A 23,042-nucleotide genomic window follows, 5' to 3' on the forward strand; every position below is an offset into this window, starting at 1 on the left:
ACCTAGAAGCCAAGAGGAACATACGTGCCAAATTTCAAGTGTGTAGGCTTTATGGTTTTGGAGATTTTGTGATGATGCGTGAGTGGTATTTCACTTTTATATAGAGAGATTACAGTTTATTACAGACCAGACAACAGAACAAATAAAAACACTCAGTAAATATACAGTTAAAAGTTCTATTATAAAATAATAAATAACTAAAATCTATGATAAAACCCAATCTGTCAATTATACATGGTCTAACTATACTAAAATTACAATCCATAAACTGTGTGGTCCATTGTCAATTTAATACTAAAAGGGAAAGGAATAAGCAATGCACAGGGTTTGCCACATTAGATAGATAACATAATTATGGTGGATTAGACACGTGTTTTCAATGAATCCCCAGTGCTCCTGTGCAGAATCTAGCCACCTATGCTATAGTTACGGACTGTTCATCCTTAAGCAGACACTGGAGATAAGCAGTGTCAGAATAGCCAGGATAACTAGCAATTATTGGCAGAATATATATTTTTCCCGAATCTCTGAGTAAAAGTAACATTGAAGGAGTATGTGGCCTACCGTCTCCATCATCTCACCCTACTAAACATCTCCCTCTATTAAAATGGAACAGCAAGTACAAGCTTTCGAGTGACAACAACTTCCAATTAATTCCCACTCTGTCTGCCTTGACTTGTGATCACACAAATACACTCTGACTTTGAGCCTGAAATGGCTGACAAATTTGCTACAAGATTCTACCAGACTCTACCTGACTACTCTCCCGCTTTGCCTCTTTGATTTGGAATCCTTAAGTTAAACTTGTTGAACTTTGGGAAGGAACTTGTCTCTATATTGCAAGTGATGTCTTGGCAAGCTTCATTTAGTAAAGAGAACAAAGCCACCCCTTTGTGTATTGTGTGTGGTTGTCCAGGGACAGAACAGATACAACAGGAACTCTGCCTTTATAGTAGCAGGCAAAATTATTCTATGTTAGTCACTAGGGAGGAAATGGATGTTTCTGCCTTCTGAAGCATCTGTGTTTGTTTGTTTGTACTTCTGCCAAACATGGAGTTGGATAGTTCCTATCCATACAGCTGATGTGCCTTGATGGTTTTATTTTATCTTGCTTTATTATTTTACTTTATTTTCTGCTATGTAACCTCTGAGACTTTTATATTCAAATGATGAAATGACAACATCACCCTTAATACGGCAACCTGGGAAAAACCTCGGACTGATAATTGAAAAACAAATGTGTATCTTAGGGAGGAAAGGAAGAGACAAGGGTAATTATAAGGTTTGATGTGTTTTTTAATTCTCCCACCAGATGACAGTGAGTAGGCTTGATGAATGAGCTAACTCTAGTTTTGAACAGACTGTATTTGTGTACTTCTCAACGCTAATGTCAGAGTGATAGGAGAGACAGCTGCCAAATGGTATGAAGTGTTTCCAAACAAATGGAAGAACGTTGCTTTATAAAATAACATGACACCATTTACAATATAAGTGTAAGAATATATACGGTTCTTTAGGTTTCACTCTGTTTCCCATTTCTCAACTTCCTTTTGTGCCATGCCTACTTTTCTTATGTTTTTTTTACAACCTGCACTAAAACTCATACATGTTTTCTTGAAGGCTTATTCCAATAAATCCTAGTTTAATATATCTTTCATATTAGGGCAGCAGGCCTGGTAGCCCCAGGGGATGGGTGAACTTATGAGGTGGCTCCCTTATTATTCCCATCCGTCTATTATTCCCTTTTCTTGTGTGTCTTTTATATTTTCTCATTTTTAAAAAAATAATTATGTAATGGTTTTAACTAATGATTATCTTATTCATCGTCTGATTTTACTGTACGCAGCCCAGAATCACTTTCTGTGAGCTAGTCAAAGATATAAATTTGATTAATAAACAAATAAATAAGTAAATAAATAAATAAATAAATATTTTCATTATGGCACATAACAAGCATGGTATGCTTAGAGGTCCATTCTCTTTAATTCCCTTCAAGATACTAACCTTTTTCTAGCTAAGTCGTCAGTTTTTTTCTTTAGTCCACTTTTCTTCTTCTTTTTGACCCATATTCAGCCTGAGTCCTTATCTCTCTGAAGTATTGTCCTTGTAGCTTTCTTCCTACCTGTTTTTCCTCCTGTCTATCTGATGCTCTTCAGGTGTGCTAGACCAATGTTTCCTAACCTGGGCAAATTTCAGATGTGTGAACTAACTCCGATAATTCGCTAACCATCATGGCCACTGCTGAGTGATCTGGGAATTAAAGTCAACACATAAGGAAGTTGTTCAGGTTGGAAAACTCTTTGCTAGACAAAGCACCCCATTTTTAACCAGCATGGATGGCTGAAACATTGAGTACTTGTTATTCAACACTCTGTGGAAAGGCTGCCATGTCTAAAAGCATTGCCTATAAGCTTTTTGAGACAATAAGCTAGAAAATCCACTGAAAGAAACAACAGATAGCAAAGTACACATGACTGGAAAGCATTCAAGTTCTTTTTTTAATAGGAACACTGCCAATGTTTAAATAAGCTACACTGAGTATGCTAATAATTAACACACTAGAACATAAAACCAGGAAATGGGATCCTTGTTTTTCTCATCTTTGTGCAAAGAGTTACATTTTAAAAATACAAACTTAGAAAATTCCAGTGCTCCCAAAATGTTATTTGAAGTATGCAGATGGAATGTCCATGACCTATTTTAATAATGCATTGTTTAAAAAACAAACCAAAATAAACATACCAGAGAAGGAAAAAAGTTAAGACCTTACCTCTTCCAGTGCCCACAGTGAATCAACCACTGGTTTGATCTTCTTCTCATTGTAAAGTTTTAGGAGATTGTCCATTACTTTAGTGACAAGGCTACTTCGGCCCTGTTTGAAAAGCAGGTTCAACAGAGAAAATCCAGCCATGACTTTGTTTTCTTCATAAAGTTTGATAGGGTTTACTTTCTCCACTTGCCACCACTAAGGGCACACAAATTGCAACAAGATTAGAACCAAGGTATTCCACTTGTATATTCCACTGGAAATGCATAATGTACCTCAAAATCACTCACTCACTCAGAAGATAAGAGGCCAGAGAAGCTGGAGTAGGGACTTCAATACTTCAATATATTGGTGGATCTCAAAATAAAAAGGTATGAAACAAAGGTCGATCCAGATGAACCACTAAGATATAGGCCTCAGCCTTTTGCTCTCAAGATATACTACCTTACTCTCCCAATTTTCACATAAAAAGAACAACTTTCCTTCTCAAATCTAGGTTAGGAGAAACCTGAATGGGTTCACACATTGCCATAAGCCAGAATTTAAATAAAATGAACAAGACACCATGGCTTGGTTGATATATCACCCTAGTGCATACATAACGGAAACCACAATGGCTAAGTCTGCAATAACACACTAAGCCAAAAATAAAAAACTAGAATAGATAGCCAGTGTGAACCTAGTAAGGATGTTCAGAGATCATCCTTCCATCCATCCATCCATTTTGTGACAATGTACTTTGATTCATTTTTTTTATTTTTTTTTTAGCCAATGAAATCAAAGCCATAGTAAGATGAACACTTTTGATTTTACTTTAGCCCACCAACCCTTTCAAAGCTCCCAGAAAGGATGGTCAAATTGTTTAAGTTTTTCTTTTTACATTTTTGGAATTTGTTGTGAGATTAAAAGCAAACTGTAGAGATTTAAGGCACCCTTTCACAACTTAATGCTTCCCCACCATTGCAGATCTCAATTTTCTCCACTTTTGAAATGTGGCTGTGCCACAAAACATAAAAGAGCTAGCAACTATACACTTCTGAATTAATAACATATTTGAATTCAGCCATTATGCCCAGCCAAACAGGTTGTGACTCACTGAGACTTGTGAATGAAGCATATAGGGTTATTCAACAATCAATATTAAAATACACAAGGGTGCGTTGTGATGTATAAACCAAGTGAGAGTTTGCTGTGTTAATATGGATTTGGGATCTGAACACCTACTCAGATCTGTGGACCAATTCTGTGCATTGGTGATGATTCAAGGCTTGGACTGTTCTAAATGATCTTGTCTCAAAATTCCACCTGTTTCTAACCTGGGTTCTATAACAGTGGATTTCAACAACCATCCGGTGGCTTTTTGATTCATGTCTAGCTGGAAGTGTATTTAAGCAGCAGCTCCTTGCCCTGTCTTTATAGGTACAAAGAAGAAACTAATAAACTTAATGAAACATTCATACCTCTGCTGTGGATAATGCTTAGTTTGGACCTGAATCTGCAAATGATGAGTCATGCTGTTAAAGGGAGAGAGGGGGATAAAACTGCAGGGAAAAGCAGAGAGACTTGGAGCACAGCACATACAAATAAGCTCTGACAAAGCCAGAGGGCCTTATACTTACTGATTTTGCAAAGCTGAAGAAACTTTTGGTTTCCCCAGTAACCATGTTTGATGAGCCTAGAAAACAGTGAAGAGGGAGGGAAGCAGCAGAAGAAAACATGAGCACAGAAGTAGATTATTTATATGTCACAAGGATAAATGGGAGAATATTGATATCCTGTGTCAAAATCAGAATACAAAATCTCCATTCTCCATAAGGGGCATCTTGTCTACTGTTGGGGTTTAATTCTACTCTCATGTTGGGCTCTTAATGATGCCATCAGAAGGAGAAAACTCCAACTATCTTTCACCAAATAACCTTCTTGGCAACTTGAGAACATGCATAGGACCTCAAGTCATATGAAAACATACAGCCTGGATGGCCAGCAACGTTTAATTGGTCCTATCTATCTTACACATTCCTTCTCTTCTATTTCTGCCTCCTGCCGTTAAGGTGCTTCTTGGCTGATATCTGAAATGATAACTGAATTTTTCATGCAACCACACATTAGAAATCAACCCAAACAGCTACAATGGAATGGTGACTCTTGAGAAGTTCAGGATTTATTTGGCTTTTGAATTTTACTCACCATATAAAATGTAAGTCCCAAGTGGTTTGAGTAGACTGAGGCCTTTACCAGTATTTTCACCACAAAGGCAATCCAGGACAATGTCAACACCGTCTGCAGAGATCCTACAAAGCACAGAAACACTGTGAAGATGCTTGCTACCCAATGCCATCATCACTTCAAACAATCAGGAAAAAGGATATGTTATGGGTCGACTACCTGCGTATCAGGTGCTAGGCTGGGGAAGTGAAGACCCAAATCCACAAATACTGAATCTACAAGACCTCTTTAGAATTCCCATTATGTTATTCAAACAATAGCCTCCCTAGACATTCCACTTTAGCCACTGTTTGAATGGATCCTTTCTCCTCAAGTATTGGTCTACCCCAGATAGGTCTTCAAACTTGACAGCTTTAAGACTTGTGGACTTCAATTCCCAGAATTCCTCCTCAGTCATGTTAGCTCATGAATTCTGGGAGTTGAAGTCCACAAGTCTTAAATTTGCCAAGTTTGAAGACCCTTGATCTACCCATCACTCAAATGTACTCTATTTTTAAAAAGTGGGTAGAACTGCTCTGGGCTACTCCTCCATTCTTTAATTAAATGTGTAGAAATCTATCAGCCCAAGAGGCTAAAAAACCATTATCATGGAAGTCAGGACTTCTTACAGCTATTATAACAGAATCTTCAGCATCTGAATGTGACCTTCCCCATCTTTATGTCAACTAGGGAAGGGCCAGATCTACACATGAAGCTTCAGTTAAAGCAATCTATTGCTAAACAGCTTATGCACGGGAATCTTTTCAATTAACGGTCATGGAATGCAAGGAAAATTGGACTTAACCTACTTGCAGCTACATAGGTATTCTAGGTTGATCTCTCTTTTAACTCTGACTCGAGACTCTGCCACGCCTTCTCCCCCAAGAAGCTTTTCTGAGGCATTTTCCCAAATTACTTTCTTGAAATGGAGTCAAGTCCTGTGTGATGACCCGGGGGTGGCACAAAGGTAACACAGTCAAATAAGCAAGAAGTGTCCCTTTAATACCTCCAACTTTGCCCCCAAAGTCCAGGATACCTTCAGCTGGAGAATAAAGCAGTCTTTAAGTGGAGGAAATTCAGTCCGAAAACAAAGTACATACAAACTGTAAATAAAAATCCACACAAACCATGCTGCAGTAATTAACTTGACAGGGCAGGGGAAGGAATTGAAGACTTGAAAGCCCAGCAAAACACACACAGTTGGGAAGACTTCAGGAACCCAGATAAGCCTCAACGATACCAGATAATTCATGATTTTCTCCCACAACTTTGCTGTGCACAGCTTCCCTTTTTAAACACTGTGTTCCCAGTTGCAGCTAAAGAAGGGAATCAGGGCCCTTTCCTGCCCCGTAAGACATGCAACTCACATTGCTCCCTTCTCTGTTCCTCCCTGCGTGCCCTAGGATGAAGAGGGGGTGGGCCTGGTTCTTCCTCAGTATTCCCTCTCCCTTGCTCTACCTCTCCCCTTGTCTGCCCAGCTGGACTTTGCCCTTCCCCAGTTTCTTCCACAGCCAACAGAGCCATGTTCTTACTCCCTATCAGCTGCTTGGCCTCCCCCCACTGAATCAGATTCCGACAGGGGCATGACATCCTGTTTATCTGTCCATTGCCTTGATAGTGGCTCTTCCGATCTTTCAAGGCCATTCCTGGTGTGCTCTGCAAAGTCTTTGTGGCAGATGAGAAAGGTCATGCATAAAGGTCAACTATTAAAATATTTGGAGTAATCCATGGCTCTCTGCAGAGATAAGAATAGCAGTCCAGCAAGTAGAATGATTTGGCCGACCTTGTTGATATTCAAAGGCAATGCAATGTCAAATGTACTTAGTGCTGAATGTTCAAATCAAAGAGTTGCAGCTAGACTGGAGGGTATTTTTAACAGTTAGAAGAAAACAAACACAGCCTACTTCTTTCCTGTTGCCAAGAAAATTACAGAAAGCTTTATCTACGAAGTCACCAGGAGCTGCCTTAAATTCAAAGATGAAGTTGTCTTTACTACTGCTGACACTGCCCCCTTGTGCACAGGGATACTTTATCTGCCCTCATGATCAAGAATTCTTTCCTATACTTTTTATAGGGCATTTTATTGTTAAAAACCTACACGTCAGAGTTGTTCCATATTTTTTATTATCGTGCAATCCATTAAAATGAAAATACAGACCATCTACAGCATTTAGAAAATGGAGAACATGCTTCTCTATATGTAGAGGTGAAGAAGAAACAAAACTCTCTCTCTGTTTCAGTGGTGGGATTCAAATTCTTTTTACTACCGGTTCTGTGGGTGTGGCTTGGTGGGTGTGGCTTGGTGGGCATGGCAGGGGAAGGATAGTGCAAAATCTCCATTCCTTCCCCACCCCACTAACCTGCTTTACAGTTCCGTTCTCCGGTGCAGGGCAACCAAAGGAGACCCAGCCAATCAGTCGGGACTCAATGGGAGGCGGAGAATAGATGGGGGCGGGGCCAGTCAGGGGTGATATTTGCCAATTCTCTAAACTACTTAAAATTTCTGCTACCAGTTTTCCAGAACTGGTCAGAACCTGCTGCTTTTGATACTCTCCTTTTATTCATTCTGAACTTTCTTCCCCCCCCCCTCACTTTTTATCTTCCCTGCCCTTAGCTAAAATAAGGAACAGTTTCTATAAGAAATTGGAATATCTTTGTAGACTTTCTTAAAAATTAAGCCAAGGACCCCATAGAAATAGGTTGCAGCCAACATATGTTTTGGAGGGTCCATGGAAGAGAATGCTAGGTAAAATGCTTTCTGTATGAGAGTAAATTCACATTATTATTTCAAGTTTCATTGTGAGCTTCCTTAGAGCTACTCATGCACAGAAAGATCAGAAACAAATGCGCAATGTGAAGCCAACTTGTACATTCCCAAAAAGCAAATTCCACGTGGTAGATTGAAGTCTACATCTTTCAGCCTTAAAATCTCTCGCAATTAGTCCCAACGGATGCAGTTGATAGGCGATGAAATCCAAAGAATCTGGATGGCACCAGGTTGCCAGGTTTCTGCCTTAATCTGTGAAAACCTGGCTTCAATCATTCTCTGCACAGAATATATGCATCACCCTCTACAGCAGTTGTTAAAAGATTGTTTCAATGGCTCACTTCAATTAAATAATTATGAAAAGCACTGGTGCACTCATTAGGGATAATTGTACTCCACGGAGTCTGAAGGGCATAAGGTACACCAAGCAACTTCTAAATCCCAAGACCAGCTTTTATCGCCTGACAATTATTGTCTAAAATTGGTTAATAGCAGTTACGAGGATATAGGTTAAATTTACTGACCTAGATTATGAACCCCTTTTCTTTTCTTTTCTAGAAACAGGAAGAGCAGTTGGGCATCTGATGACAGAGAAAGTAATGGAATTATATTACAGGTAAATTGTTTGCTGGGATTAGGATGTTATCTGGCCATACTAAGCTGTAGAAAAAGTTTTATAAAGCTCATTTTAATTCTGCACTTCCCTAAAAAAGTAATCCAATTGCTAGTGAATACGTTTCACAGTACAGTCTGTATTTTTAAAAGGATGGTGGAATTTCAGGGTTCAGCCACATCAGTGGAACAAAATTTTGGAAGTATCCTTTAAGGAAGAAAGTTACGGATCAAAAGGTACAGATGAAACAGACAAAAGACCCAAGCAATGTGTCTTGCTTTCCATACTGAGTAAAAAATAGAATAGAACTGGAAGGGACCTTGGAGGTCTTCTAGTCCAGCCCTCTGCTCAAGCAGGAGAACCTATACCATCTCAGACAAGTGACTGACTAGATTCTTCTTAAAAAATATCCAGTGATGGAGCAGCCAAGATTTCTGAAGGCAAGCTGGGGCAGGTGGGAAGGCCCAACAGCTGATCGTTGGAATGAACCGGTTTGCTCACAGATGATCGTTGGAGATACCGGTTTGGCTGAACCGGGTCGAACTGTAGAATGCAACTATTGGTCCTTACTGTTAGAAAGTTTCTCCTTAATTCCAGGTTGCTTCTCTCTTTCATCAGTTTCCAACCATTATTTCTTGTCCTGCCCTCTGGTGCTTTGTAGAATAATTTGACCCCATCTTCTTTGTGGCAGCCGCTCAAATACTGGAATACTGCTATCATGTCACCCCTAATTCTTCTTTTCTTTAGACTAGCCAGACCCACAATCTTCAGCTGTCCTTCATATGGGAAGATGGGATTGTAAACATTATCATCTGGATACTTCTAAACAGAAGGAATTATTTTTGCAATCCTGTGATCTGTACAGTGGGGCTTCTCTGAGGAGAGCAATTTGCAGATTAGCTCATGCTATTGTGGTCCCTTTGCTTTGGCATCAAACATCTTACAAATCCTTTTATTTCCAATTTCACGCTCTACATCCAAAATGGTAACAATGACAAGAAGCAAAAGTATCAGCAAGCTTGGAGAAGAAGGAAATCCATCTTTCAGAAGGATAGCGTGGAGATTGCTAAAGGCAGGAAAACCCTAAAACAGCTCACTGAAAACAGAGGTTCTTGCAAAGCATGGTCTGTTTGTTAAAGAAAAGCAGAATGTCAATGAGCAGATTCTGTAAGTATGACACCCAGGGTGCTAATAATTGGGACCAATTTTTGCTATAATCTTCAGTTTATAGTTCTTCAACTTCAGTTTTCAGTTCTTGATACTTTGTGATCTTCTCCAAGTCTTTATCTTCTACTATCTCCTACTATCTTCACCTCAATTATCCACACTTCCTTCTTTTCATATCTGGTGTGTTATGAGCCAAGACTTTTATCATCATTGTTACTATTTTTTGCCTGTGCCCTGTGCAATTGTTGAAGAGTGCTACCTAAGAGCATTTCTTTTGATCACTTTTCTTTTACAAAAGCCTGCTGACTAACCTCTCTTTAAAAAAAAGAAAAGAAAAGAAAAATGAAACCAGAAGAAAGGCGTAGGGGGAAGCCAAATCTTTTCTTTTGCATCTATAACTTACCGAGTACATAATACTGTATTTGCTCTTCTAGAGAATAAATGATGCTCTAATAAGAAAGTAAGTGCTACTCATAACCTGCTCCTGGATTTCAGTTTCTATCCACTTACACTGTGAGGCAGAATAATAAGGAACAAAGACAGGAAAATGTCCATATTGTTGGGTTATGCAGATTCTATTGCACAACGTGATGATTTTCCACCGTTTTTGTCGAGTAAGCTATAACTCTGATTAAGTACACACAATGAGGCTAAGATACAACTGACAACGTTTGGGGATGGGGAGAAGAATGAGAAAATGAGCAGTACAATGCAACCACAGCCTTTTTAATATACACAGGTAGTCCTCAAGCGATGACCACAATCAAGCCCAAAATTATGTTGCTAAGTGAAACATTTGTTAAGTGAACTTGCCCTATTTTATTGATCTTTCTTGCAATGGTTTTTAAGTGAATCACAACATTTGTTAAGTTATTAACACAGTTGTTAAGTGAAGGAATCCAGATTTCCTATTGACTTTGCTTGTCAGATAAAAATAGATTTAGGGAGAGCTTTTTTCCCCCAGACCTGGATTCCCTGAATACTATCTCCATATACGTAAAAGAGAGATTCAGTAAAGCCGCATATATTGTAAATGTGATAAACCTATTGGAGACCTCATAATGTTTCATTTCCCATTGATAATTGGTCACATCACTGTTATCTAGAAATACAATCTAGGACAGGGGGTATCAAAATGGAGGCCTGCAGGCTGGATATGTCACACAGACCACGCCCACTTCAGCTCCATGAAGGGGAAAAAAATGTCACAATACATCACATGATGCCATGAGTTTGACACCCGTGAAGAAGATTGTGAGACTCTTTCATCTTTTACTCTAAGAGATCATTTACAATAGGACAATAAGAATATTTTCGAAAATTACCTTACTTGTCCCCTCCATTAACTTCTTACAGTTCTCATTAAACAATTTCCCCTATCAAGTAAAATGCAAACTCACTCACTTACTTTTTAACTTCTTGGACATAATCCACGTTTCGGTCAAACAGGTACGTCATAGACTCTTTGATGGCCTCATGCTTGAAAGAAGAAGCCGTTCCAAAGACAGTAACATTGGGAACTGTTGAGCAGAGTTGAGCAATAGCTTGTCCCTATAAATGCATTTGTAAATTAGTTGCACGGCTATATCAAATGTGTTTACCATTCATTGCTGGTTCTCTTAATCGGCTGTCTGCCAACAAGTGACCTGAAAATACATTCTTTATTTATTTACCTACTGCTCAAAATCAATGTTATGTTATGCAATATTATGTCACCATTAGGCAATCTTATGTTAGCACTGCTTGCCATTTTTTAACTCCCCCACCCCCAAAATTACCAGTACTTGTAAACTGTGTTTAAATAAGAGAAATTTTGACAAGTAGTATATTATTGTAATATATACGTAGGATTAAAAATAGAGTAGGGGCAGACTTAGGAGAACACAGTTGCTTCTAATACATGGTTGGTGGATGAAAGAACCTCATATTGCCACTCAGCCACATGTAACTACTGGTTAAGATGCTGTATTTGTAGTTGTATGATTTGCCAAAGGTGACAACAGTTATTTGACTTTAGATGATCTTATGAAAGTTAATAAGCCAGATCCGACTAAAAGCTGGATGGAGAACTTCCAAGAAGTTCTAGGGGCTATGATCTACGATGGGAAATTGAAATAAAAATTCATCATGAAGGAAATTGTACCTCAATTCCAAGTGATGGCCAAGTCAATATATATTTCACCAGAGTACAAAGGTTTCTCATAAAATCATCTCATTGTAGATATGAGTTTTTATTTTAATGAAGAGAATCAATTGAATGGTTTCCTCATTTTTCAGGCCTTCAAACCTTAGCCAAGAAGCACTTAGCATTCTGTGGTCGCAATGTTGGCTCAAACTCCGGTTATAGACCTCAACTGAACCTAAATTCCCAATTTAATTTGTAAAAGTATTAACAATCCAAACTTTCAAAAGCTCCACTACAGGCATAAAGTATATGCCAAATGTGGTATTTCAGCTGCAAATGGGATTCCTGGGGATTGAGAGAATTGTGTCTTTCAAAACTCAATTACTAGCTGAAATTACAATGTTAACCATTCAGGTCTAGTTCTTTCTGTTTGCTGATGATTTCCAATCAACAAGGAAAAGGATGCTTCATGGAAAAACACTGTTGCCTGCCTCTCACAAGTGCCTTAGTCATTTATGCCCTATGAGATGGAGAACTCCTTGTGCAATGCATCACGGAGGGAGAACTATAGGGAGAATATTTTGAAGCAATCAAAATGGACCTTCTGTACATCCAACCAGCCTATTATTTTAAGATCTTTGCTCTACAAAACTATTGGAGAATATTCTTTAAAGCTCACCTGCTCTAATACAGGGGAATCAATGATGTAGCTAAATAATGAACCTGTTTCTCCCAGTAGACCAGAAATAGCTGAAATACTTGAACTTTTTTTTTTTTAATAAAGATCTTTGTAGGGAATTTGCTTCATGTCCTAGCCCATCTTATGTGCCCAGAAGCTTGTTAAGTTTCCATACTTTAGAAGCGCCCCGGTAACACTTACTGCACTTTCTTTTGTATTCATACACTTTGGGTTTGTAGAAGGAGGAATCGCTATCTTTTTTGGTAAATGGACTGTTTTATTTTATGATACTTCGGCTGCATTTTAAATGTTACTTGCCTGTGTAAACGTACCAGGAAGTTGCGCTTCAACTGGAATAGAGGATTGTTTTATTCTCTTAGGGCCTTCAAAATTTTGGCAATGGTTAAATTGGGAAAGATAAATATTAATTGAACAGAACAATTATTTGATTTAAACAAACCACACTTGGAGCATTTGCAAGATGAACTGTCAAGATTCATTTTCGAAAAAAAGGGAAGATGTAGGGAAATTTCATCAGGTTTGCAGTTTTAAAGCAAAGTGCCCCAATTCAGATATTTTCTAGGCATATAAACAAAGCAGAACTACTAACCTTCCCCTTAGTAACTCCCTTGAGATCTGGCAATGCAGCATTTGGCTCAATAACCACTTATAAAAATAGGAACATTCCGGAGGGTTTCCCACAGAGAAAAGGGCTTCCATGTTTAAAATATTTATGGCAAGCAGAGTTTTGCATTAAACCTTACATTTATATATATATATATATATTTTAAAGACATCATTTGCAGAGTGGTGTGGAAATCTGACAGAATAGGCTTCTTGGTAATGAAAAATGAAAATCCTTTGATTTAGATAGTATCCCAGTAAAAAGCACACACTCAAATATCTTCCCGTTGATGAAGGTCCCAGGTTTTGCTTATAGGGTGAGACACAAATTACATTCCTAGAAGGAAAGTTTTTCTTCACATAGGAAATTGGTTGCTGGGTGGAAAGGACGTCAATAAAAATCAGACGAACTGATTCCCCTTTTATCACTATGCTTATTCCCAAATTATTCAGGAGATTTTTCAGGTTGTAGGTTTTAGCCTAGATCTTTGGAAATCTTGTCCATGGAGGTGAAAAAGAACCAATGGTTAGCCCTTCCAGATCCTGATTTTCCAATATCACAATCATGCTGAATACAATTGTCATGAATCATTGCAATTAGCTACAGCGTTCAACCCTCATCTTTGAAATTTATTGATTAAATTTACATATCTGCCCATCTCTCCAAAAAATGGCTTTGATGATGTATAATAGTTTCCAAGCCTTTGTTATGTCACATATCTACCTTTTATTAATTTAAATGTATTTAAAGAAACGATGGGGCACTTACCTCCCACAATGATCTTAGGTGGCTCATAATATCTCCCAAAAAACAATATTTGGAATAAATAAACCAGACCCTTCCCATTAGATACCAGATCACCCATATTATGGATCTCCTGACTCAGCCCCAGTGCTTGGATGAAGAGCCAGTTCTTCCCAGTTTTCTGGAAAGACAAAAGGGTAATACCTTCCCCACCTCATCCTATAAAAAAAAATCTCAATTGCACTGAGATACAGGAAAGAGATCTTCTAATCTATTCTAGCATTTCATGGGACCTTCAGTTTATTGGTGGCACTGACTCGAACTTTTTCTAGTACTGTTTTGGAGGGCTTGAAATCACACTTTCCTTTTTAAAACATAATGTTAGAGGTTTGTTGCTTTAAAATATCAATAGCCGCCTTAAAGTCTTTTGTTTTAGTTTTTTTTTTTAAAGAAACATATGTTCAATATATTATTTGCTTTCAGTAATTGCATTGATTTCTCAGTTCATTCACTCAGCATCCAGACATGGATTTTCCAAAGCACCTGAAGGCCAGACAAGGAATAATGGATGGAAACTGAATAAGGAGAGATTCAACCTGAAAATAAGGAGAAATTTTCTGACAGTGAGACCAATCAACCCATGGAACAGAAGTTGCCTTTGGAAGTTGTGGGAGCTTCATCACTGGAAGCTTTCAAGAAGAGACTGGACTGCCATCTGTCAGAAATGGTGTCGGGTCTCCTGCTTGGGTGGAGTGGGGGTTGGACTAGATGACCTACAAGGTCCCTTTCAACTCTGTTAATCTGTATCCCAACTAAGCCCTAAGATACTTCATTCAAGACAATCATTTTGGAGACTTCTCTTTCCATGGGGTGAAGCAAATTACATGTATCCTTCACTTTTTCACTAAATAGTTTCTAACAGAGAACACATAGTGGATGAAGTGAAAGGGTGAGAAGTGAGGAAAGTGATTGTGTAATATTAGAGTGCTTGATATTAAGGGAAAAGTTTCACTGGAGTTCGATGTGTATCTTGGATTACAAAAAAAGTCAATATTAATAAACTTAGAACAATAAATAAAGTTCCATGGCAAAACAAGGTAATGGGAAAAGTGGTTAAAAGAGACTAAAGGTTCCTATAAAGAAGACACTAGAATCAAAATTGCAATCGATTCTGACAAGCAAAATGAACACAAGAATTTACTGAATGTCTATGGAGATTCTTAGTCATCATCCAGGTCATGGTTGCTCCAAAGGTTTCTTTTTCTTTCAAGAGACAGCTGGACTTCCTGGAGAAAGCAACCAGTTCATAAAACTCCTGGCACAGCATATGATAACAAGCACATCAGGACAAGATCCAGCAGTCCATCTGCCTTTAAAAGACAAAGGCTACTCTTTTGAAGAAAAGCAACATCCACATTTTAGACAGAGAGGATTGCTAAAGTTGAAAGAGGGGCCAGAGAGTCCATATAGATTAAAATTGAATAGCCCACTCTCAAAAGAGTGGGAAAGATATGGCATCATCTACATCCAGTCTACAACACAGTCCTTTCAGCAGTTCCAAAAAGGTTCCACACCCATTTGCTCTTCTCAGGTGACTCTGAGGACGCAGATAAACCTCCAAGTGGCCTCAACAGCTCTCTAAAAGAATGCAAATGACCAGCTGCCTGAAAGGAATATAAATCCTTCCATTCCCTACTATCTAGTCAGAGCTGAAGAAGCCTCTTGGATGAGAAGCAAGCGTCTTCAAAGAAAAATCAGAAAGTCCAGTCTTGGAAAAAAAGCACCTATGGGATAAGAATTCACTCTTCCCATGCTTCTGCACAACATCTGGGAACAAACATGGGCACACATAGGAGATGTTGCAAAGATATCTTGGAATTACAGAAATAGCATCTGAAAAGCCAAAGCTCAGAATGATCTGAAATGGGCAAGGTATGCTAAGAATTCATTTTTTAAAAAGGCTTTTTTATCTTTAAATTAAAAGAAAAAAACCCTGATAACTGCTTCTTTGGAATCTAGGCCATTCCTCCCAACATTTTCATGTCCAGTGAACAATAAGAAAATCCCCCTTCTGGAGAAGCTCTTAAAGAGAATGGCCGTACCATTCACCCATCTCCTGGACAGCTTTTCTTGCAAAGCAACCAACGGAGAGCTCTCCGATAAATCAATTTGTCCAAGACTTCCCACACTTTTGATGTTGCAAGATATCATGTACTCCTGGAATGTCTGGAGTGCTTGAAACAATGACATGGAACTTTTCATTAATGCAAAACGAAGTCCAAGATTCATGTGCTACAGGACCTCCATTGTTTTACTGGATGGTTCAAGAATGCTCATGACATTTGGAAATAAATGGGGGGAATTTGGCTGTCCTCCTCCTCTTGGTAGACATTAAAGCCCTGGAATATGTTATCCACACAAGCCTACAAATCACTCTCTTGGGGCTGCGTCCAATGCCTACTCCCTTGCATTTTATATGATCTAGCTTTATAGGCAATAATTGTTTTGGATTGTACTGCTGCAGATATTTTTCCTACCATGAGCTAGTGTGGGAGTCTCCAGATTGACCTTTTTTGCAACTATTTGTTATTAACTATGTGATTGTATGGTACAACTGGATAAACAGTAATGCTCCTGTGAGATTCACTAACTTCTTCCAAAAGTTTGCTTGCATTCATTTTTTTCTGGCTTCAAATTTTCTGAATGGTCTGCATTTGGGTGGGTTTTTTGTGAGGGGGCAGAGGGTAGTAGGAGGAAGAAAATATTTGATGAAAATAAAGATCTCCTTTGTCTATACTAAACTACAATATCATGAGATTATAATTCCAAACAGTTATCGCAAATGACTCAGGAGTAATCATTCAACATGAACAAGGGTATAGAGGTAACGTGGGCTATTGCAATTATTTTATTCTCTCTATCTGGCAGTTTGTAACTTATATGGATCAAGATTTTGGCCTAGGTAAAGCTTACATCTTTGTTTTCCAAAGCACTTCCTCTTCAAGAAAACGTGACATATCACTGAATATCTCTACTCTGAAAAAGATTTAAAATCCTGTTACATTATTCCAAAACCTAGTAAACAGGGTATCTCTACTTCTACATCGAAAGTCCATGAACGTTCACTTTTGGAAACTCCTATTGCTCTTTCTCAGTTTTAACTTACCCAGATCTCAATATTCATCCCATGTTCACCAAGAGCCACAGATTCAAAGCCAGAATTCACAAGCCAGTAATTATTCTTCTATTTTATTTTGAAAGGAAGTCATTACAGACTTTCTTGGTTAAGGTGCCAGTTTTCTTTCAACAAGCTGGGCTTGAAACAGCACATTAAAGCACACAAAGTCTGCTAAACAGACTGAATTCCAGCAATTGCTTTGTTTTAAATCCAATCCTATTTATAGTGGAATTGAAATTCTTGCATCTTTTTCCTCTGTTTAGATGACGTAACCCCCCCTTGAAGACACTTTCTTATGGGCAGGAGACTTTTATGTTGTTGGGTGGGGTGTCTAGCCAACTAACCATCTCAATTTATAAGAAGAGGGAACTGCCCAATCCAGAACAATAGCAATTATTAATACTGTACTGACAATCAAAATTGTAATTCTTTATTGGACAGAAGTGAAACAGAATCAACTTACCACTCCACCCCCAGCAGAATGAACCAGCACTGACATGCCTTCTCGCAAGTTGGCAACTTCGAAGAGCATCATATATGCCGTTACAAAGTTCATAGGAAAAGCAGCTGCTTCAGAGAAGCTCATGCCATCAGGAATTCGGTACACAAAGTCAACAGGGGTGCATACAACCTCAGCCCAGGCGTTGTAGTTAGTAAAGGCCATGACTCTGTCTCCAATCTGAAACCGTTTGAAAAAAACACAATCTGATTACAGCCTTCTGGATAATCCTCACACACACATACACAATACAGGCTGGTTTCAGACATTGGCAGTTATCCCTTGGTGACAGTAACATCCAGTGTGTTGTGGCCCGCCAGTGGCCAAGCGGAGCTGTCAGCAGACTCGGACAGTGAGGAGGTTGGGGAGGAACACGGGCCAGTCCTGGAGTCTGGGGAAGGCTCTGACGAAGGCTCTGCTTCGGAGGCAGAGATGGGGCCAGGGCTGTCTGACAGTTATCAGCTACCTTCAGAATCAGAGATCAGTGGGGCAGAAGAACAGCTGGAGCCTGTTCCCAGTGTGCGCATGCACAGAGCTGCCAGGAGAAGGGAACAATTAAGGAACAATGGCCGACTCAGGAGTAAGGGCACAGGTGGACGGTGAATGGCCCCTCTCATAGGGAATAAAAAGGAGCGAAAGGGGAGTGGTGTTTGCAGGAGATAATTCAATTCATTAGAGTGAATTGAAGTTCATTAGAGTTCCTGACTTCTTCTCAAGTAATTGCTGCTATAGCGTAGCATTTGGAAGATATCGACCTGGCAACTCTCCAAGCCTGATAAAGGTCTGTAGTTGTGAAATCTCATGAAAGGCGGTTGGCTGGGACTTTTCTGGAAAGGAATTCACTTTAACTTAAATAAAAGAGGCTTTATCAGGACGAGGAGTCTGCTTCGTGATCTTGGGAAGCCAAAGTCAGAACACAGTAATTAGGGCTACAACCACATATGGTGATGGCAGATGAGAGTCACTGTGAACATAAGAATGATGCAAAATGTGTAGAAATATGTCAGCTATTATTATACCATATATTTCTACCCCATTTTTGCTCTGGGCAGGACTATATTTTTCCTGAAATAGAGCAATAGATCTACTCAGTTTTCTCAAATGAGACTGAGACTTCTTCCTTTTGAAACTAGAAGTTATACAGAAAATAGCCTGTCACAGGGATCTCAAAATTCGGCAATTTAAGATTTGTGCATTTCAATTACCAGAATTCCTCAGCCAGCCATGTTGCCAAGTCTTGAGATACTTGGTCTATCATAAAACCTACCCAATGTTCTCTATAATATTTTGGGAAGGTGAGTTCAACATAATCAGTGGCTTATTGTTTAAACCAGTTTATAGAGCTGGCTTATTTCAACCCAAACAAAATCAGTCTTAATATGTTCCACATTTTAAATGAAAAGTATTTAACAGTCATTGCACCCCCTCCTGGCATTCTTAATATCTGTGGATTTAAATTCATTTAGAAACTGTAACACTATGCTGAATTGTGTTTTTAAAGAACACTGTTTGATTCAGACTGCAACATGTGTATCTCTGCATTCTTCTGCCTACATTCAAATTTTGTCAGCTGCTTTGGATAGTTTTTAAAGAAGGAATCTATTCCTTACCTTGGTCATATTTAATTATTCATACAATAAAATATGGGGAGAGGGAAAGGAAGACTGTTTTCACATATAAAGTAGCAAAAATCAATTTTTAAAATTGGTTGTTATCATTCTCTATAGCAAGTTCAAGTACTCAGTACAGTTTTGTTCAGATTTTATACAGAATTACAGCTTTAGAGGAAAAAAATGAAATTAAACTGCAAAGCTGACTCGCCTATTGATAACAATTCAAGGCTTTTGCTACAATCACCTGATTCTTTACATGAGCTCATCTGAAATAAAATTATTTTGGTTACTTAATTAGCTTGGTCCATTGTATTTTTTCCTTCCGAGAAGAGTATTATTGTGACAAATGAAATAATTACTAGCGAGCCAGCAGGAATACAGTGTTATGGCACAGTTGGGTGTCATTAATGTGAGCTACAATTTCATGCTTCAAAGATTGCCTAGCTGTAGAGAAGTATAGTTCTAACCGAGCTTGTTTAGAAGTAGGCTTACATATTTATATTAATTTATTATATTAATATAATTACTATTAATAGTTATATTTATAACTGGCTTTGACCATCCCATTTGGAGATGGCTAGTAGACCAATACAAGACCTCATTTCCATCCCATCCATGCATTGGTTCTTTTATCCATTTTAATATTAATTTTAATATTTTTGCTTTCCTGGCAATGTATCAATCTTGTAATTGTTTTATTCTGTTGTGTTATTTATGACATTATAAACTGCCCTGAATTGGGCAGCATACAACTTTAATAAATAAAAACAAATATTTAAGAGAGCTTAGTTCTTTACTGGTTACTCAGGATTCAGTCTTACTGAATCATGCTGCAATTTGGGATTTGCTTAGAAAGCGGAGTGTCTTGGTCTCAATACACCTTGGGTCTACCAGGTGGGAGATGGCTGGTGTGAAATACAAAGCACCAGCAGTGACTTTTGACACTGTCAATTAACTTGAATTTGATAAAGTTCAAGAACTTTGTTCAAGAAAAATGCACTTGATAAAGTTTGGACCTGAAACAACTTTAACTTCCAGCATCCCTCATCCCTATTTTCATTTAAAGAGATGGAGTTGTACTCCAATAACATCTGGATAAGGTGGGGATCTTCATTGCTATTATAAATGTTGACTAAATAATGAAGCATCATAGCATGATTAAAATGGACAAATAAAACAGCTGAGTGCTGTAGAATGAATTAAGACAACCAACTACCATAATGTGATTATAAAAAAATGGCAGGACCATAAGCTAGGCTGATTTGAATTTATCTGTACATTTTTTATAATATCAAATATTGTTTTCATAAGCTAGCAATGTTGGGAACTGAAATAGGCCCCACTGGAAGCAAATCCTATCTTCTGATTTTAAAGAAGACACCTATTAAATGTTAAAGGCTGTTAAATGCTCAGTCAGTGATTATATCTTCCATCATAGATCATCTCAAATTCTATTAGCTCTGCATGTCTTTTGGGTAACGACCTTTCAAAATGAGAAAATGAAACAGCAATCACCTCTCCTTTTATCTCCCACATATTAATTTATTTTGAAATTCTGCTTTTCGATCTTGATCAAATCCTACTGCACTCTTTTAGAGCTCACCTTGGGTTCACTCGAAGGATGTGGGACTGGATTGAGAGGTTTATAGCACAGAAACATTTTATAGCATCATGACTAGTGGCACATTTCAACTGCCTTGGGATAGAGAAAAGATTACAAACTTGTAAAACATGCTGATAGCTTTAAAACCCTACTGAAACAGGATGACATATCTATTTCTCTACCTCTTCTTCCCCATCAGCAAAAAGTAGAATTTTTTATGTGATATGAAATGCTTTCTTTCATTGTTAATAAAAAAAATGATACTGTGTTTGCATGCAATGGCTGAAAGCTTAGAATTAAGTTGAATATCTCAATTACACTCTCCTGCTCCAAAGAAGTGGAAACAAACTCATTCAACTGGTTGATGAAATTGCAGATTTGGAGTAGGCATTCATTTGTGCCTTCAGTTGAATGAATACACTGTACTAGTGTGTTTGCCCAATATGTTAAAGTCTATTTGGCTTAAGAAGAATGAACTGCACCTGGATGAGTTTAACTACAGTCAACTGAGTTTACAAAACATGCTAAGTGTCTGTGGAGATTCTCAATCATCCAGGTCACGGTTGTCTCAAAGATGCTTTTTCAAAAGACAACTGGACTTTCTTGGTTTATCTTTCTTGAAAATGTTTCATTTCTTATCCAAGAAACTTATTCGGTTCTGGATTGAACTGAAGAAGCTTCTTGGATGAATTGCAAAATATTTTTAAAGAAAAAAAAACCCCAACAAGAAAAAGCAACCCGGAAAAGCACCTTTGGAACAAAACAGCTAAGCCACAAACAAGCAGATTGCAGTGAGCTCTTTCTAGAACCCCAATTGTTAGTGCTTAGTGGCATATGGGAAATTCTGAGAGTATGCGATGGACACAAGCATTGAATGCCAGCTGGGGTGAAAGGCTACTCCATTCACAGGTTGGCTGGCTATGTTTACTGATTATAGTCCCAGACCAATAAAACAAATACACCGTAAAATGTAAGAGTATATACGGTAAACCAACCTTGTAACAATAAATAATAAAAAGAGGGCATCATTCAAATTCTACAATCCATAGCTGTTGCTGAGAAGTTGGTAATATTTTAAAGGGTTGCCTGCATTTAATTTTTTTGGGAGGAAGTCTGCAGCCTCTTGTTCAGTAAGACAAGTAAAATTTATTTGTGCCAAATACTAAGGGTGATATAGTAGACAGTTTAACAATTCATAAGTTACTGTCTTGACTGCAGTCTGCACAGAGGTAAATGCAGTTATCTTCTGATTGTCTGGATAGCCCTGGGTTATTTCTCATTGTATTTTCAAAGAAAAACAAATTTAGGGCCCAAAATAAATTATCGCTTTTTCTTTTCAGCTGAAATCTCAGACTCAGATTGCCATGAATGTTACTTGAGACTAGCTCAAAAGCCCAAGGGCCTTAACAATGAGATCTCTGGTGAGTCAAGAATGAAGAAAATAAGAGCAGTAAGCATACATATATCAAATAGATGAACTTTACTGTGAAATATAACTACATTTTGGATTATTTTATATAAGCCACTGGGAAGCAAGGATGGCTGTGGCTGGTTCTTGTGAGGAGAGGAGCTGGGACCATTGTAGCTGATGGCTATATGGAAGTAAGCAAGGAACCTGCTTAATGTGAATCCCTCAGATTGAGGCATTTCCTTCCAATTCCTACCAGAGGTTGGGCATCAGACTGCATGGGGTGCATGGATCCTCTCATCACCTCCCTAAGCAGACATCTACTTGAGGTGTCCTTGGAAGAAGAGGGAGCAAGGCTAACTTGGCCATTGACCTAGAGTATCTTGGATGAATCCAGGGAATGCCATTGTTCACTGTCCTAGGTATCTTTTCCAGTCATCTCACTTCAGCCCCGAGGAGGATCTAGCCAATACTGGCAAGCTGCAACACTGCCCAGGTTAAGACAGCCGATTTTCTTCTGGGTTTATAACAATGGAGGTGACTTTTACTGTTCTGGGTCACAGACAAGCCAACTCCCTCCTTTTTTTCTTCCTTCCCACCTTTGTCAGTCTAGTTTGCTCTTGCCTCCCTTGTTGTCATCCCACATCTTATGAAATAAGATGGGAGTGGTAAGTCCTTGCAGACCTGTACATTGCACTCCTTCCTTTAAATATCTTTTTTTATATATAGAAAATGACTTGGTAGGTTACAAATTTGAGACAGTATCTTAGATTTTCATTTTTCATACTGAGAACCTCAGCCTATTTGATTCTCCTTTTCATCCTATTCAGTTTGTCATTAAGGGATGATGATGATGTTGTTGTTGTTGTTGTTGTTGTTGTTGTTGTTGTTGTTGTTAGTGATTTCTTTGTTTTTGCAATTCTGCACATCTTCTCCTAGGCAGATAATGTTGCTTTTGGCTACATCACCAATAGCATTCCTAATGTGAATTTTGTTTTTTTCAAGAGAAAATTATGTTGTGATGCCAACCTTTTAAAACTGCTTTTATA

The 23,042-nt window shown here is 38.3% G+C and overlaps 1 protein-coding gene across 1 annotated transcript in view; it reads right to left on the minus strand.

Annotated features, from left to right (window-relative positions):
* The window catches only part of VAT1L (vesicle amine transport 1 like), a 52,036-nt gene that overhangs the window by 19,997 nt on the left and 8,997 nt on the right, over window positions 1-23,042 (minus strand). Inside the window, exons 3-7 of the mRNA XM_026714161.2 lie at window positions 17,334-17,549; window positions 10,928-11,070; window positions 4,955-5,058; window positions 4,387-4,442; window positions 2,771-2,965 (exon numbers count right to left, since the gene is read on the minus strand). Coding sequence (XP_026569946.2) covers window positions 2,771-2,965; window positions 4,387-4,442; window positions 4,955-5,058; window positions 10,928-11,070; window positions 17,334-17,549 — 714 coding nt within the window. The remainder of the gene's footprint in view (window positions 1-2,770; window positions 2,966-4,386; window positions 4,443-4,954; window positions 5,059-10,927; window positions 11,071-17,333; window positions 17,550-23,042) is intronic.

This window comes from Pseudonaja textilis, chromosome 11 (assembly GCF_049901715.1).
Source record: "Pseudonaja textilis isolate UNSWEBS1 chromosome 11, rPseTex1.2, whole genome shotgun sequence".
Taxonomy (NCBI): Eukaryota; Metazoa; Chordata; class Lepidosauria; order Squamata; family Elapidae; genus Pseudonaja; species Pseudonaja textilis.